Raw genomic sequence first — 19156 nt, forward strand, 5'->3', positions numbered from 1 at the left:
TTTAAATCGTTTTACATCTGGTCCTTCCAGTGGAGAGGGCCGATATCTCTGAAATTTCGTTTAGTTTTGCGCCGCTGTTCTTCCCGATTCTAGCTAAGCTAAAGGTGTTCGTCAACATCGTTTTGCATAGCCGTATAAATTTTGCGGGGAAACCAAATGCAGACATGCCGTATATGGGCTGCTCGTTTTCGATCTGTCGAACGCGGTTTTAAAATTGACGAAGAGGTAATGCGTCAATTCTTTTTCGCGACATTTTTCCAAGATTTGGCGTATAGTCAAAATCTGGTCGATTGCGGATTTACCAGGTTTGAAGCATCAATTTGCAGTATCCCACTTTGTGTAGACTGGGCAAAGACCAATTGGATTCCAAACGTGAGACATGCACCCGTCCGATCATGTTTCACATATCCGGTGGAATTTCGCACAAACGCTTATACAGGCGCCTTTTATCAACTCCTCGTTGCCGTATTTGAATAGCTCCGCAGTAGAACCATCAGCGCCCGCAGTGGCGGAGTGAGAGGGGGAAAGGGTGTATTTGCACCAGGCGCTACTCACAGGGGCGCCAAATAGTTCGCAAAGCATTTTTATTATAACTGATTTCTGGAAAAAATTTTCTATACTAAGAAGGCATGCATATATCCGGAACAATTGCGACAGGTTGTGGAATAATTGAAAGCATATATACATATGTATTTTTCTAACGTTCAACGTTACGATGGGAATTATTAAAAAATGATCTAACAAAAATTGCCAAACGTGAATCTGAAACACGATGCAGCGCGGTTAGCTTTATAGCCAATGGGCTAGAGACACATAGAACAATTTGCAGATTAGCACACCTCAAGTGACACCAGAAGCGAAGCTACAATCCTTTCCAAAATATACTTAATTTTAGTTTCATTATTTCTGGCAGGAAATCTTAAGGAGGATTGAACGTATGCAGCTCAGATTACAAGATTCGGGGATGAATTTTAGAAAAGCGTATTTTAAATCATTAGCGCCTGAAATATCCGATATTCGAGACACTTTCTGTGAATCAATAGAAAAATCGAAGTCTCTTTTTGAAAAATGGGGTATTGATATAATAAAACTTGTAAGAAGACGCCGCAGAATGTGAAATTTCTCGCGTTATGAAAATTGTTCTCGATCGTCTCCAAAAAGAAATATGTACAAGATTTACACCACCTACTTTACTTACTTAATTGACGCTTAACCGTTTAAACGGTTACGGCCGTCCAACAAGGTGCGCCAGTCGCTTCTTCTCTCTGCCAACCGTCACCAATTGATCACACCAAGGGAGTTTAAATCGTTTTCCACCTGGTCCTTCCAGCGGAGTGGGGACCGCCCTCTACCTCTACTTCCATAGGCTGGTTCCGACAGAAACACTTTCTTAGCCGGAGCGTTATCTTTCATTCGCATAACATGACCTAATCAGCGCGTTTTAATTCACTGGACTATGTTGATGTCTGCGCAGAGCTCGTACAGCTCATCGTTAAATCTTCTTCGGTACTCGCCACCGCCAGCGGGTAGAGGTCAATAAATCTTTCGAAGGACTTTTCTCTCCAACACTCCCAGAGCCGCTTTATCTGATGTAGTCATGGTCCATGCTTCTGCACCATACAACAGGACGGGTACGATAAGTGACTTGTAGAGTTTAATTTTCGTTTGCCGAGAGAGGACTTTACTTTTCAATTGCCTACCTAGTCAAAGGTAGCATTTATTGGCAAAAGTGATTCTTCGTCTGATTTCAGAGCTGATGTTGATGCTGGTTCCCAAATAAACGAAGTCTTTTACCATTTCGAAATTATGGCTGCCAACAGTAGCGTGGTTGCCAAGGCGCATATGCGTTGACTCTTTGCTCGATGACAGAAGGTACTTCGTGTTGTCCTCATTCACCATAAAACTCATCTTTACCACTTCTTTTTCCAGTTTGGAGTAAGCAGAACTAACGGCGCATGTGTTTAGGCCAATGATATCAATGTTATCAGCATATGCCAATAATTGCACGCTTTTATACAATATTGTTCCAGAGCAGTTAAGTTCTGCAGCTAGTATAATTTTCTCCAGCATCGAATTAAAGAAATCGCACGACAGGAGGTCACCTCGTTTAGTTTCGAACTGCTCGGGGAGGTCTTTCCCAATTCTGACTGAGCTGATAGTGTTGCTCAACGTCATTTTGCACAGCCGTATATGTTTTGCGGGGAAACCAAACAAATATTTTTCCCCGGGCACAAGAAAATCGCACTACGCCACTGATCGTCCGAGGTCTTGTTGTTTTTTAATCTGGTTATTTATATTCTGATTTCGTCATAGTCGGGTGGAGGAACATAAATTCATCGATTGCGGGCTCAAAGTCATCATAAATCCTTGGGCGATAGGTACATCGCTGTCTCCATTTGGTAGGTCAGATAAGTGTTCCCTGCATAATCTAAGTACTCTCTGAACATCGGTTAAAAGGTCACCGTTTTAATTCCGACAGTATTTTACCCCCGACTAAGAACCTTTCTTCTGTCGTCGAATTTTTTTGCTAAAATTTGCAGGCGTCATTCGTGGTTACTAACATCTGACGCTCGTCACACTCATGCCTTACTGCCTATGCTTTTTTCCTCCTGCAAAGGCGCCTTGCTTCCTCTCTCTGCTTTCAGTAGCGTTCACATACTCTTCTTGTTGTTTACTTTGAAAATATACACAGCAGTTTTACAAATTATTATTTTTTCACATTTATTAGCGAATCCAAACAAGTTACAAATGAAAAACTTATATTCCTGCCTGATGGACAATTTTATACAAGCTTTGATGATAAACATGGTATATTACTATAATCATATCTTTCTAAGAAATTTAAACTTGATCTTTTATTTATATTTTGCAGCTTATGTTAGTTCCGCTAGTTCCTCTAGTTCCGCTGGAGGTCTAGATATTGATTGGGACAAGATTACGCACAAAATTATAAGTCTTGATTGTAACAAACTTATCATCTATTCGTGCCAGGATTTACCAAATGATAAACACGTCAGTAAGTAATTTTTGTTTTGAGTAAGTATTGCGATTTGTGGCTGCGTACGAACGCCGCCAGACTAGGTCCCTATTATGCATGTTCGTCACGGAAAGCGAATGGTCTGCAAGATCATTTGAGCGATATAAGTATAAATAGAAGCGGTTTTCTTACTGGTGGAAAATCAATACCAGTGAATACCTTTTCGAATTTTAAGTTGTGTGAACAATGTCTTATTTTACTAAAAGGTAATTCAGCCGACTTATTCTCATTCTCTATGCCATAAACGCAGTAAAAAAGATATAGGAGCACACGCTAATACGAGTCTCGCAAGCACAGGTTATGTATTTGAAAATGTATCGCAATGTATAGTTGATCTGGTCGATCCGTGAGGACGTCAAATAGGATGACTTAGTCCATAGTTTTTTACTAATTATTTTTATTATTATAAGTTTTTGTTTTTTTTTAAATAATTTCTTTGAAATAAATTTTTTTTTTACCAATATTCTTTACTAATTTTAATGAAATGAAGTTTTCTATTTCGTTACATTTTCACAAATTTTATAATTTTTTTTTTTTGTTCTTGTAACTAATTACTTAATTTTATAGCTTTCATGAAAATGAAATGGTATATTAACTTCGTCCCGAATCACAAAATTGTAAATCATTAACGGAAAATAGATAGGCCCACCATTAAGTATGCCGAAATAATCAGGATGAAGAGCTGAATTGATATAGCCATGTCCGTCTGTCCGTCTGTCTGTTTGTATGCAAACTAGTCCCTCAATTTTTGAGATATCTTGATAAAATTTGTTGAGCGGGTGTATTTCGGTGTCCGATTAGACATTTGTTGGAACCGGCCGGATCGGAACACTATATCATATATATATCCTCTATATAACCGATTTTTCAGAAACAGAGGATTTTTGTCAAATATTAGTATTATAGTATTTAGCATATATCGTTGTCTAAAAAAATCGAGCAGATCGGTGGTATATATATTATATACCCCATATAATCTGTCATTTTTGCCCATTTTTTACTGCTAGAAGCTTCAAATTTCATCAGATTTCATCAAATACTTACGTTTACGTCATATATTGTTGAAATACGTGATTCGTAGTCACAGTTTTTACATGTAGGCCACAAAAAACGTGAAACTTTGCATCCTCACACAAAGTTCCTACCTATTGTTTTATTTTATATTTTTTCTGTTCACTATATATTTCTTATCTTATACATCCGATTATTTGGAGATTACCAATGGGATAAGATTATTGTTCAGCCCCATTCATGAAAGGTATGAAGTCTTCGGCACTTGTTTATACTCATTTCAAAAAAATACTTAGTTTTTTTACCAATTATTTCCAAAAAAACTCTTTGTTCATTTATTTTACTAGTTCTAAATAAAAATGTTGTTTTTCGATTTCTTTTTTATCAAATTTCTGTATTAGTTTTAATTAAATCAATTTTTTAACAAAATCTTTTCTACTTTTCTTTTTATTAACAAGTTTTATAAGTTCTTAAATTTTTTTATTTCTTTACCATTCGTCTCATAAATTCTTTTTTACATTAAAAACTTAAAAAAAAAAATAAAATTTGTTTGCTAATTTTCTAACAAATTTTCCAGTTAGATATAAATAATTTTTTTTTGTATTATTTTAATAATTCAGTTCCTCTTACTAATTTTTTAAAAAAGTTTTTCTGCTATTTCTTTTAATAATTTAATTAAATTCGTTTGTTTAACAATTTTTTTTTAATATTTTTAATATTTTTTTTTCAACAAATATGTCTAGTTATTTTTATCAAATACATTTTTAATAATTTTTCAAACTACTTACTATTTCTCATTGCAATCAATGATCAAATTGATAGGTAATAAAGATTAAATTTATTTTGTGGAAGCCTTCGGTAGCATAGCGGAGAAGAGAAAATTCCAGTAGCGCCAATACAACCGTCGAAGCAACAGAACAAAAATTTCCAAAAGGTGTAGAAAAATTTAGCTCCCAATTTGATTTTCTGCATTGTTCATCTTATAAGACCAAACACTCTTTTAAACAAGTAAGGAAGTCTAAGTTCGGGTGAAACCGAACATTACATACCCATCTGTACACTTGAAATGCTGTTGTTGTTTGTTTTGTGTTCTTAATAATGTTACAAGGCTGCGTATGCATATTACATATGGTTCTATTCTGAACTAATTTTTCTTCGAGTTATGGCTCCCGAAACATAACAAGTAAGGAAGGTTAAATTCGGGTGTAACCGAACATTACATACTCAGTTGAGAGCTATGGTGAAAACATAAGGGAAAATAACCATTTAGGAAAATTAACCTAGGGTAACCCTGGAATGTGTTGTTTGTACGATATGGGTATCAAATGAAAGGTGTTAATGAATATTTTAAAAGGGCGTGATTCTTAGTTCCACAGGTAGACGCCGTTTCGAGATATCGTCATAAAGGTGGACCAGGGGTGACCCTAGAATTTGTTTGTACGATATGGGTATGAAACGAAACGGGTTAATGAGTATTTTAAAAGGGAGTGGGCCTTAGTTCTATAGGTGGACGCCTTTTCGAGATATCGCCATAAAGGTGGACCAGGGGTGACTACAGAATGCGTTTGTACAATATGGGTATCAAACAAAAGGTGTTAATGAGTATTTTAAAAGGGAGTGGGCCTTAGTTCTATAGGTGGACGCCTTTTTGCGATATCACCATAAAGGTGGACCAGAGGTGACTCTAGAATGTGTTTGTACGATATGGGTATCAAATGAAAGGTATTAATGAGGGTTTTAAAAGGGAGTTGCCCTAAGTTGTATATATGAAGGTGTTTTCGAGATATCGACCAAAGTGTGGACCAGGGTGACCCAGAACATCATCTGTCGGGTACCACTAATTTATTTATATATGTAATACCACGAACAGTGTTCCTGCCAAGATTTCAAGGGTATTTTATTTCGCCCTGCAGAACTTTTTCATTTTCTTCTACTTAATATGGTAGGTGTCACACCCATTTTACAACGTTTTTTTCTAAAGTTATATTTTGCGTCAATAAACCAATCCAATTACCATGTTTCATCCCTTTTTTCGTATTTGGTATATAATTATGGCTTTTTTTTCTTTTTTCGTAATTTTCGATATCGAAAAAGTGGGCGTGGTCATAGTCGGATTTCGGCCATTTTTTACACCAATATAAAGTGAGTTCAGATAAGTACGTGAACTGAGTTTAGTAAAGATATATCGATTTTTGCTCAAGTTATCGTGTTAACGGCCGAGCGGAAGGACAGACGGTCGACTGTGTATAAAAACTAGGCGTGCTTTCAACCGATTTCGCCCATTCCAGTAACGGCAATACAACCGTGGAAGCAACAAAACAAAAATTTCCAAAAGGTGTAGAAAAATTTAGCTCCCAATTTGATTTTCTGCATTGTTCATCTTAGGAGACCAAACACTCTTTTAAACAAGTAAGAAAGTCTAAGTTCGGGTGAAACCGAACATTACATACCCATCTGTACACTTGAAATGCTGTTGTTGTTTGTTTCGTGTTCTTAATAATGTTACAAGGCTGCGTATGCATATTACAAATGGTTCTGTTCTGAACTAATTTTTCTTCAAGTTATGGATCCCGAAACATAACAAGTAAGGAAGGTTAAGTTCGGGTGTAACCGAACATTACATACTCAGTTGAGAGCTATGGTGAAAACATAAGGGAAAATAACCATTTAGGAAAATGAACCTAGGGTAACCCTGGAATGTGTTGTTCGTACTATATGGGTATCAAATGAAAGTTGTTAATGAATATTTTAAAAGGGCGTGATTCTTAGTTCCATAGGTAGACGCCGTTTCGAGATATCGCCATAAAGGTGGACCAGGGGTGGCCCTAGAATTTGTTTCTACGATATGGGTATCAAACGAAACGGGTTAGTGAGTATTTTAATAGGAAGTGGGCCTTAGTTCTATAGGTGGACGCCTTTTCGAGATATCGCCATAAAGGTGGACCAGGGGTGACTCTAGAATGCGTTTGTACAATATGGGTATCAAACGAAAGGTGTTAATGAATATTTTAAAAGGGAGTGGGCCTTAGTTCTATAGGTGGACGCCTTTTTGAGATATCACCATAAAGGTGGACCAGGGGTGAATATAGAATATGTTTGTACGATATGGATATCAAATGAAAGGTATTAATGAGGGTTTTAAAAGGGAGTGGCCCTAAGTTGTATATATGAAGGTGTTTTCGAGATATCGACCAAAATGTGGACTAGGGTGACCCAGAACATCATCTGTCGGGTACCGCTAATTTATTTATATGTGTGATACCACGAACAGTATTCCTGCCAAGATTTCAAGGGTTTTTTATTTCGCCCTGCAGAACTTTTTCATTTTCTTCTACTTAATATGGTAGGTGTCATACCAAAGTTTTTTTCTAAACTTATATTTTGCGTCAATAAACCGATCCAATTACCATGTTTCATCCATTTTTTCATATTTGGTATAGAATTATGGCATTTTTTTCATTTTTCGTAATTTTCGATATCGAAAAAGTGGGCGTGGTCATAGTCCGATTTCGGCCAGTTTTTATACCAAGATAAAGTGAGATGAGATAAGTATGTGAACTAAGTTTAGTAAAGATATATCGATTTTTGCTCAGGTTATCAAGTTAACGGCCAAGCGGAAGGACAGGCGGTCGACTGTGTATAAAAACTGGGCGTGGCTTCAACCGATTTCGCCCATTTTCACAGAAAACAGTTATCGTCACAGAATCTATGCCCCTACCAAATTTCACGAGGATTGGTCAATTTTTGTTCGACTTATGGCAATAAAAGTATTCTAGACGAATTAAATGAAAAAGGGCGGAGCCACGCCCATTTTGAAATTTTCTTTTATTTTTGTATTTTCTTACACCATATCATTACTGGAGTTGAATGTTGACATAATTTACTAATATACTGTAAAGATGTTAAATTTTTTGTTAAAATTTGACTTAAAAAAAAATTTTTTTTTTAAAGTGGGCGCGGTCGCTCTCCGATTTTGCTAATTTTTATTAAGCATACATGTAGTAATAAGAGCCAAATTTCAACATGATATCTTTAACGACGGCCAAATTACAGCTTGCAAAACTTTTAAATTACCTTCTTTTAAAAGTGGGCGGTGCCACGCCCATTGTCCAAAATTTTACTCATTTTCTATTCTGCGTCATAAGTTCAACTCATCTACCAAGTTTCATCGCTTTATACGTCTTTGGTAATGAATTATCGCACTTTTTCGGTTTTTCGAAATTTTCGATACCGAAAAAGTGGGCGTGGTTATGGTCCGATATCGTTCATTTTAAACAGCGATCTGAGATGAATGCTCAGGAACCTACATACCAAATTTGATCACGATACCTCTAAATTTACTCAAGTTCTCGTGTTAACGGACTGACGGACGGACATGGCTCAATCAAATTATTTTTCGATCCTGATGATTTTGATATATATACAACCAACCGTTATACAATCAAAGTTTATATACTCTGTGAGCTCTGCTCAACTGAGTATAAAAAATTGCTTAGTCATAAAAGGGGCGTTGCCACGCCCATTTTTTAAATTTGAAGTTTTTCCTAATTATTGTTATAAATCCACTTGGGAAATGAAATACCATTGATATAAAGCTCTTTTTAGTAAAAATATAGCTTATTTTATTCGTCCACGACCCTTTGAAAAATCTTTAATATAAAAGTGGGCGTGGTTTTTAACCCATTTCGTAAATTTTTTTTTCAAAGAATTCCCTATAGTAAAGGCAACGTCTCTCACGAATTTTGTTACGATAGGTTTCACGATTTTTGGTTTATGATTAATAATATTTGTAAAATTGATTTTATCACAAGTGGGCAGTGCCACCCCCATTTTAAAAAATTTGTTAAAATTTTTATCAAGAGTCTTAATATTAGTCCACTTGTCAAACTTCAACATTTAGGTGTATTGTTTACTAAATAATCAGGTTTTTTGTGTTTTCCAAAATGTTATATATTGTAACGAAATTGCTTGCAAATCCTCTTATTTGCAACCCTCTGCTAAGTTCGTATCGCTAAACTGTTGAATAAATAACTCCAATATTGAATAATTGAAAAATGGCCTTTATTACAGTACTTCACAATAACACTTATACTTTGCAACGAATAGCAAGCTTAATAACCAAACTGATTGATAGCTCAAATGAAACTCTACTATTCAAAATAATTCTGCTATAGCTCGCTAGATAGCGCTTAATCGAAATCTCAAATCAAAACTGAATTCCTTCTTACTCGCCTGCCCCGCTTTTATAGTTTACGCTGCATACTTCTAGGCTCTTCCATTTCCAGAACTTACCAACTATATTCGTGTGTGTATAGTTCTCATATAGTTTCTACTTGTTTACAATTGTCTACTTTTTAGCGCTTCTCAGATGTACATATGTGAGTTTGTAGTTTACAGTCTCCCGCACACACATAAGCGTATAAGGAAATTCATCTGTGTGTGACATCTCATCTCTCGCTGCCTTGTATGTAAATGGTGCTCGTCGGAATGTGTACGTATGTGTAGACGCAATTATTGATTCGTTTATGTAGATACATAATGATTGAATTATTGATGTGAATTCACGTCACTGCTTAGCATAGGCCTGGAGATGGCAGCACTCCTTAGTTTTGCTAATATTCGTAACAATATATAAAAAGTGGACGTGGTTATCATCCGATTTCGCTCATTTTCAATACCAATCTATTCTGGGTCCAGATAAGCTCGTGTACCAAATTTGGTGAAGATATCTCAATATTTACTCAAGTTTTCATGTTACCGGACAGACGGGCATAGCTCAATCTAATATTTTTTCGATATTGATGATTTTTATGGCAGTCTATATCTATCTCGATTCCTTTATACCTGTACAACCAACCGTTATCCAATCAAAGTTATAATACCCTGTTTACAAGTACAGTTGGGTATAAAAATTCTCTACAACTTAAGAAACATGTAAGAAAATCGTCTTGATTCCACACAGCGTTGCCAAATGTGCCGTATTGGCCGGGACATCCCTGCATGCAACTCTGTAAAGAAGAAAAATTCATCCCTACTGTGGTTCTGAAGAAGGTCAATGTTTGACATTTCCCACACCTAAATATTCACTTTGCATGGGGAAGTGTTGTGTTTTAAAATAACGTTTGAAAAAAGAACCCATAGAATATTGAATTCGCATTAAACACAGTAAACGTATTAATTGTTAGCCTGTTTCATAAAAATATTTGTTATGAAGAAATGAGTTAAAAAAGTTTAATTCTATCTAAAAATTATTTCGCCGAATGAGAAACCCATACAAATTTATAGGCGTTTCTTTTTTTTCAATTGTCCCCGGAAATTTTTAAAAATCCCAGGAATTTGGCTTAAATTTGAGCTTTGTCCCGTTAACACGAAATAAAAATCTGGCAACCCTAATTCCATACTATTCGGGCCATATTTGTGATGGGTTTGAGAATTCTAATTGAAAATCCCAAATTAAAGTTAGCCTTGTTCTCAAACCTGCAACATTAGCTCTAGAAATAAACTCAAACAACAATTCGTAGGCAAATTTTTAATATGGGATATTCACCAACTCTCAATTTAAGATACGTCAAACATTAAGCAAAAGACAGCTGTTTTGTTGGGCTTTGTGTATTTGTATTTGGAATAAGTTTTAGCTATTTTTTCTACAAAACATTTACACTTGCCGATATTACTGGAAGATAATAGATAAATGCATCCGATGGTGAAGAGAGTTGTTTTGTTGAATTTTATACACGGTGGAAAGTACGAAAAAAAAAATGACATTGAGCATCGTAATAATTTCGTTAACAAACCAAATTCCAAAGGGGATGTGTGTAAATCATTCCCACACTTCTCTTCAAAATAGTCCCTGAACCAAAAGTCTACGTAATGGATTAGAGTTCAAAAATCCATTTCTACCTTTAATAAAATTCGAAAAATGCAGCACAAATGGACGAACGTAATCACAATTTTACTTGTCATTAAAAAATCACATATAAACATATTTATAACATTAGTTTCTCTTCCAAAATTTAGAAATGCTTTGGGTTTATACAACACGCTCTCATCCATCCGAGGAAGTTATAAGAGAATACAAGAAAGTTGCAGAGACCTACGGTTTTAATGTAAATTTACTCGAATCGATCAGCCACGAACCATGCTTTAGATATGTAGAAGATTAAGTTTTAAATATATTTGATTAATATCTACTTTACATTTGTATATTATAAACATATAGTTGTCATTTGTATTTGTTAGATATATTATTATAAAACTGAAAATTTTTCAATTTGATTACAAAATATAGAATTATTTTATTACAAGTTAATATTTTTGCAATAGGTTATAGGCCTGTATTGTGAAATTTTTTAAATTTGTAACATGTTTGTTCGGTAATTCTCGGTAAGTTGGCGATTACGTAATTGTATAGCGATAACTACGAGCTGTGGAAATATAGAATGCAGCTTATTATGAAGAAGGAAAAGGTTTGGGATGCCTTTGAAGGTCCTGTTCCTGAATCTCCAGATTCCTCATGGAAACAGAGAGACACGTATGCTTCAATATTATTGAACCGGCGGTTGAAGATACGGAAATGGTTCGGATAAGCAGCTGTACGTATGCAAAGGATGCTTGGTCTGTCTTGTAGTTTACCGAGCACATGATACATTCATCACGGCGCTAGAGCCGCGAGATGAAAAGGATCTCACAATGACTCTTGTTGAGAATATGTTAATGGAAGAAACTGAGAAACAAAATCAACGTTTTAAATATGAGGAATCAATATATGTGATGGTATAATGGTGTGAAGATGATAGCGTGCGACAACATCGCGAGCTTGCGGTGGCTGGAGGAAGTGGTTCCAAACCTCAAGGCGAGGCACGAACGCGCTGTTTGAGGTGGTGGATAAAGCGCAAATCTTCACGGTACCAAAAGTTAAAGTGTAGATACCATACGTGATGAAGTCGGAGGATACACTGCGACTTCTGTATAATCAGAATCCGAACATACCGACACAAGGTTGGAAGGTGCTTACTGTATCTCGGCCTACGGAGGAAGGTCAGTTCTACATCTTCCAAATAAACAAGCAAGCGGAGGATATATTGTACATGCAGCTTGGAAAAATGTCCTTTTGCACATGAAAAATTTACATGCGACTCAGGAAAAGAAGTCCCGAGGATAAAAATCCTAACACGCTAGAGGTGGGCGAAGTCGAAAAGGACCTCAAAAGCCCAAGAGAAAAAAAACAGGTGGAGGTAGCCGACGTCACCACAAAGCTGTTAGAAGAGGACCAACCACCAAATGGTGCTGTGACTCGCACAGAGGAACACCCGGCACAACAGCTACGAGAGGCTGAAGGGGGCCTCGAATACTCTAAACCAAAAGGGTAAGGGGAGTGCGACGACGTCACGACGAAGGTGCTGGAGGGGGACAAACAGCCCAATGGTGCTGCGAGTTATACCGATAAATCTCCAACACAGTGAAGTGGCGTCGAACGAACTCCTCCTAACTCTTGAGGAGTGTTCGTTTGACGTGGCGCTGATCCAGAGGCGTGGCTCCCATCTGGAGGAAAGGTTTCTGGCCTTAGCGCGTAGGTTTGGCCTTTACTACGCGCAAACGGAAGGACGGGTGCGAGTATGGTAAGGAAACAGCTGCATTCATATATGCTGCCTAAATACACTACTGAGGACCTCGCAGTGGTGGCCGTTGAGCAAAAGAATAAGCAGGCATTTATTCTGGCGTCCTGCTACATGGCCCATGCTGCGGAGGTTCCACCGATGGAGTGCAAAAGGCTAGTACATGAAGAAGGGCGCAAAGGGCCGTTGGTCATAGGCGCAGATGCAAATGCGCACCACAATGCGTGGGAAGCAGTGGCGGCGCTAGGCGTCGGCGACGTCGGCCATTGCCGATGGCCTCTCGCCTGAGGGGGCCTCGCAAACAAGTTTTACAGCTACCTATTTATTTTGAATTTTTAATGACGCCAGTAATACCAGGCGTCTACAAACCCATCTTCGACAAAACATTAATTGTCACCCCTTCAACTCAATGCCGCTAGTAACGCCAGTAAATCTCTGTGCTACTCTCCCCTGGGTGACGCCACATTTAGTACTGGTAATATGACTGGTAAGCGACATCTGTAATTCGGTAATCGGAAGTTGCAGCATAATTCGGTAATCGGAAGCTGCAGCGTAAGAGCAAGAGACATCTGTTATCGAGATTTGCTGCTAGTCAACACTTCCACTCAATGCCGTCAGTAACGCCAATAACACTTGTGTTAGAGTGCACGGGGTGATACCCTGCTAACTCACAACTAAGCAGCGCCAAAAATTCTCTTGGCCTTATTACGCTAGCATATGGCGTGGTTGCTCTAGGCTCTAGGTAGGGCATGGTATCGTGGCGTAGGGTCAAAACACAGTTGCGTCAGATGGCGCAATGGTGTTAACTCATTGAGTTGATATCGGCCTCGGTATTGGCTTCATGGTATCGAAGCCAAAAACTAAATCGCCAATATCCACCCTTAGTCTGTCAAGACGACAAAGTTAAAATGTGTAGAATTTAATCACCGCTAATCGGAGAGTCAAGAAACTAATGGTGATGTCTTTTCTACACGAAAATATCTCCAGTTTCAGGGGCAAACATTTTTAAGATTCTCACTTCGCCCTGTGAAATTGTAGCCACTTAAAATATTCAGTGCCACCAAAAATTGTAACCATTTTTACAAAGAAATGCAGTTCGTGTGGTTGTTCGCTGTCAACCACGGTTGCCACTTTGGGTCCATTTCGACCAAATTTGGTCCGCTCCAAGCCCGTTTGGTCCGCTGGTCCTTTTTTTCAATTTTGGTCCTCTTTAGGCGAGCCGTCACGATTTTGGTACTTTGATTTGAATTTTGTTACTTTCATAATAATACGCAACGCTGATAAAAAATTTGCTTATTTGAACACCCTGTGAATGAAATCGATTTTCAGTAACTCTCACCAACAGAGCCGACAGCTATTGGCCGGTTTTACATAGGACGCTTTGTCGTGTAACATTGTGCGTGTCTCGAAGTAAGTGGCGTTAGTGCAATACAATTAGCAAATTTAATGTCAGATCCCGAAATAAAAGCATATATGCTGTTCCTCGCCCATATTCTTAAAATTATAAATACTGTAACGAATTTGCTGCAAATCCTCTTATTTGCAATCCTCTGCTAAGTTCGAATCACTAAACTGTTGAATAAATAACTTCAATTTTGAATAATGGAAAAATGGCCTTTATTAAAGTACTTCACAATAACACTTATACTTTGCTACTCGCTGGCTTAATAACCAAACTGATTCATAACTCAAATGAAACTCTACTATTGGCCGCCAGATCGCGTGCTTAATCACTAACTGATTGATAGCTCAACTCAAACTGAACTGAATTACAGCGCCTCTACATCTGTCGCCTTTTATACTCTTTGGTTTCCTCGTTCGCATTTTTCTAGAATCTACTAGCATTGTCCATGAGCTCTCAAACTTCTCAGCTATAACTAAAATTGCACAATTTTATACATCTTTTAGGCGCTTCCAGAATCTACTAGTCCAGTAGCTCTCAAACTTCTCAGATATATGCATGTGTTAGTGCATTGACTCTCCGCTGCTCGTATACGTACATGGTACATATATTTAGACGCAGTTATTGTTTCGTTTATGTAGATACATAATTATTGAATTATTGATGTGAATGTTTGTAGTTTACAGTCTCTCGCGCACACATAGGCGTATAAGTAAATGCATCTGTGTGTGACATCTCTCGGCTGCCTTATACATATATGTGTATACATCAGGAACATTCATTTCATAGCACAATTGGCCCTCTGAATTCACACGCATATGATTCGCTCTGTCGTCGTTAATTGAGTTAGTCGTCGCTTGGCACTTGGCGTAGCAACATCAGTGGTGGGTATAGGCAGATCGGTATCAAAATATGTATGAAAAATTATGCGCGATAAACATGTCCGTTGCTTGCTAGTAAGCGACTAAATGAAAAATCAATGTACCCGCACGATCATCGCGACCTTTGCCCTCTCACTAATACAGATGCACTTTCAGTTTTGAATGGCCCTGGTATACATGATTTGATTATTGACGTAAATATCGCTTAGCATGGCCTTAGTGATGGTATAGCTTAGTGATGCTAATATCCGTGACACTGCCCTCCACCTAAGTCTGATCGCTCCGATCAGACAAATCTCTCGATCTAAACGCTGCTAATCTCTCCAAATGAACCAATTTTATTTTGGTTCGTGGTTTGGTAGTGGTTTGTATGCGGTACACTACATCGTTGATCCGTTTTACAACTTTGTATGGACCTTCCCAGTTACACTGCAATTTCGGGGACAAACCTTTTTTTCGTTGTGGGTTGTATAGCAGCACCAAATCTCCTTCCTGAAACCCTTCCGAATTAAGTGCTTTATCGTACCGCGCTTTCATCTTGCAACTCATAATCTTTGCTCGTTGCCTTACCAGATTGTGTATCTCTCTCAGCTCTTCTTCCAAGACACCAGTGGATATCTTGACATTCCTCTCCGCATCGGCATCTATCCCATACTTCAAATCAGCTGGCAGTCGAAGGTCATTGCCAAAAATTACCTTTGCGGGAGTTTGGCCCATTGTGTCATGTACTGCCGATCGGTAGGCCATCAAGAATAATGATATGTGTGTATCCCAGTCCTTATGGTACTTGTCTACTACTTTCCTTAAATGCTCCTCTAATGTTCTATTGAAACGTTCCACCATACCATCGGACTGAGGATGCAATGCAGTTGTCCGTGTTTTCCGAATGCCCAAATTCTTGCACATTTCTTGGAACACAGCTGATTCAAAATTCCTGCCTTGGTCAGAATGTAACTCCATTGGTACACCATACCTTGCAACCCATTTGTTTTTAACCACTTCTGCTACTGTTTCTGCTTCTTGGTTTGGGATTGGGTATACCTCTGGCCATTTACTGAAATAATCCATAACCACCAGTACGTATTTGTTTCCGCGGTTGCTAGTAGGAAATGGACCTGCGACATCCGTGGCGATCCTTTCAAATGGTGCATCTGAAATATACTGCTTCATCTGGCCATGACTTCGGGTTTTGGGCCCTTTCGCTCTTTTGCATACCTTGCAATTGGCAATCCACTCGGTGACCGACTGACGGCAACCAACCCAATAGAATCTCTGCTTAATTTTCTCGAGTGTCTTCATGATTCCAAGATGACCTCCACTTGGACCATTGTGCAGCTCGCTGAGCACGTCAGGAATCCTCTTTCTGGGAACAACTATCAGTTTCTTCTTGCATTGACCATCCTCACTCTCCCGTACTCGATGCAGGCAACCGGATATCAATTCTAAACTGTTCCACTGTGTCCAATATGACTTCGCAATGGGACTCTCTGCTGACATCTCCTCTCTGCTTGGTCTTTCGTTTCGTTCGAGCCCTTGCATAACATGTGACAGATCTGTATCTTCTAGCGTACACTTTCTTAGTTGTTTCTTGTCCCATTCATCCGTACACGTTATAGTCATTAGCCGGACATCTATAATATCTTCTTTAGCCTCGGCCTTTGAGCAGTGCCTGTATTCCAGACTACATGGTCTTCGTGACATTGCATCAGCATTTCCATGGGTACTACCTTTTCGATGCTCAATGGAAAAGTCATAGCTTTGTAGTCGCTCGATCCACCGTGCCAATTGTCCTTCCGGATTACGGAACTGCAGAAGCCATTTCAACGCTACGTGATCTGTCCTGACACGGAATCGCTGGCCGTAGAGGTATTTGTGAAAATGTTTAATGCACTCTACCAATGCCAACAGCTCTCTCCGCGTAACACAGTAGTTCCTCTCTGGTTTTCCAATTGAACGGCTGTAGTATGCAACTACCTTCTCTTGTCCATCGACCAGTTGTGATAAAACGGCTCCTATAGCATATCCGCTCGCATCTGTATCTAGAATAAACGTTGATCCTGGAATCGGGTATGCCAACATTGGGGCAGTGCACAACCGCTCTTTCAATGTTTGGAAATCTACTTCTTGCCCCTTCTTCCATTCAAAAGCTTTATTTTTTCTTGTTAGCTCGTTGAGACTATGGGCTACGCTGGAAAAATTTGGTACAAATCGGCGGTAATATGTGCACAGCCCAAGGAAGTTTCTCAATTCATGCAGATTCTGTGGTCTTGGCCAATCCTTTACTGCCTCTATCTTTTCATTCGCTGTACAGACACCTTCTGTCGTTACTTTGTGGCCCAAATAATTTACTTCCTTTTTAAACAGCGTACACTTTTTGGGACTTAACTTCAGACCAGCGCCAGCTATTCTCTGGAAAACTTCCTCCAAGTTCTTAAGATGTTCATCAAAACTCTTTCCCAATACGATGATGTCGTCCAGGTACACCAAGCATGTTTTCCAATGTAGTCCTTTCAGTACCTGGTCCATGAGTCTCTCAAAAGTAGCTGGTGCATTACAAAGTCCAAAAGGCATCACTGTAAATTGCCAAAGACCATCACCGGCACTGAAGGCTGTTTTCTCTTTATCTTCCTCCTTCACTTCAACTTGCCAGTAGCCACTTTTCAAGTCCAGTGTGGAAAACCATTTCGTACCAGATAGCGCGTCCAGAGTGTCGTCAATTCTTGGCAACGGGTAGCTATCCTTTTTCGTAACGTCATTCAACTTCCGGTAGTCCACGCAAAACCTCATTTTTCCATCCTTCTTCTTTACAAGTACTACCGGTGAGCTCCATGGACTAGCTGATGGTTCGATGACGCCGCTGTCACTCATTCTTGTATGATTTGACTCACAACTTCCCGCTTCGCCAGTGGAACACTACGTGGAGCTTGACGGATCGGCCTCGCATCTCCAGTGTCAATTTGTTGTTTGACAACATTGGTGCGGCCTGGTTTGGAACCATCCTGGTCAAATATGTTCGCGTATTTTATGAGCAGTTGTTTTGCCTTACTCTGATAGGCTTCCTCTAGCCCATGCGTCCATGCCGTGATATCATTTGAAAGATCAGTATTTCTAGATGAACCGTGTTCCTGGAGCTGTTCAAAGTTAATAACTAATTCGGCCTCTTGGCATCTTCCCAAAATAGCTCCTTTGGTCAAATTGAATGGTGACTTGAACTCATTGAGTACTCTTACCGGAATACGTCCATCTTGTTTTGTCATAGCCAGGGTTTTTCCTACAAGTATGTTCAGTGCTGATTTATTTGCTGCTTCGACAACCCACAATTTGTTTGTCCCACAATCTCCATCAACCTTTGCCCAGATTACTGCTTCTGATTTTGGTGGTATTTGCTGACTCTCTTCCACCAGCACTCGTTTACTGCTGTAGCCTCTCTCGTAGCCGAAATTAAGTGGCACATCCATGTTCTTATATCGCATCGTCTTGCTTTGCATATCGATGTTGATGCCTTGGTTGATTAAGAAGTCCACTCCAGTTATGATTTCATCAACAATACCTGCCACTATAAAATTGTGTAGAACCGTGACGTTCCCAATTGCTACTTCACATTCTACTTCTCCAATTACCTGGGTGTCTTCTCCAGTGGCTGTACGCAATATTGCTCCTAGCAGTGGTCTTATCTTCTTGTTGACTAAATCCGCTCGAATGATGGAATGAGATGCACCCGTATCTACAGTCAGTAAACGTTCCTTTCCACCCACATGTCCTCCGACAGTAAGATTGCTCGACCTTCTTCCAATTTGTGAGATAGAGATTATGGGGCATTCAATTGAGGGAGTCAGCTGTCGCCCCTTGTTGCTGACTTGCTTTAGTTTAACGATTGATTTGTCTTGGAGATTTGCTCATCTCCTTCTGCTCTGCGTTTGCGACCACCCACATTGTTGGAACTGTTAGGGTTGGTGTTACAATAACGCGCCATATGCCCTGGCTTTCCACACTTAAAGCATTTGACTGCATCATTATTCTTCTGCTGCGTACCCTTCAATGCTTCCAAAATTGCGTCTACCCAGTCTGGCTTTTCCACTTCCTCGCGATGAGCTTTGTACGCTGGCTTACTCAAAAGTGAGGCTGTTTCCTGAGTCAGTGCATGCGATACCGTTTCAGCAAACGTTAGTTTTGGATTCGCATATGTAGCCTGCTTCGTTTCCACATCTCG

The 19156-nt window shown here is 38.9% G+C and overlaps 2 protein-coding genes across 7 annotated transcripts in view; one reads left to right on the forward strand and one right to left on the reverse strand.

The window, feature by feature from the left end:
• Positions 1–11357, forward strand: part of LOC137241137 (uncharacterized) — a 32581-nt gene extending 21224 nt beyond the window's left edge. For both annotated transcript variants that reach the window (XM_067768415.1, XM_067768416.1), the window contains exons 4-6: positions 2729–2808; positions 2873–3016; positions 11066–11357. In XM_067768415.1, the coding sequence (XP_067624516.1) occupies positions 2729–2808; positions 2873–3016; positions 11066–11211 (370 nt within the window). In that variant the 3' untranslated portion in view covers positions 11212–11357. The remainder of the gene's footprint in view (positions 1–2728; positions 2809–2872; positions 3017–11065) is intronic.
• Positions 1–19156, reverse strand: part of LOC137241140 (tropomyosin-1-like) — an 857608-nt gene that overhangs the window by 687848 nt on the left and 150604 nt on the right. The gene's annotated exons all lie outside the window — the stretch shown is intronic.

Source organism: Eurosta solidaginis, chromosome 2 (genome assembly GCF_040869045.1).
Source record: "Eurosta solidaginis isolate ZX-2024a chromosome 2, ASM4086904v1, whole genome shotgun sequence".
Taxonomy (NCBI): domain Eukaryota; kingdom Metazoa; phylum Arthropoda; class Insecta; order Diptera; family Tephritidae; genus Eurosta; species Eurosta solidaginis.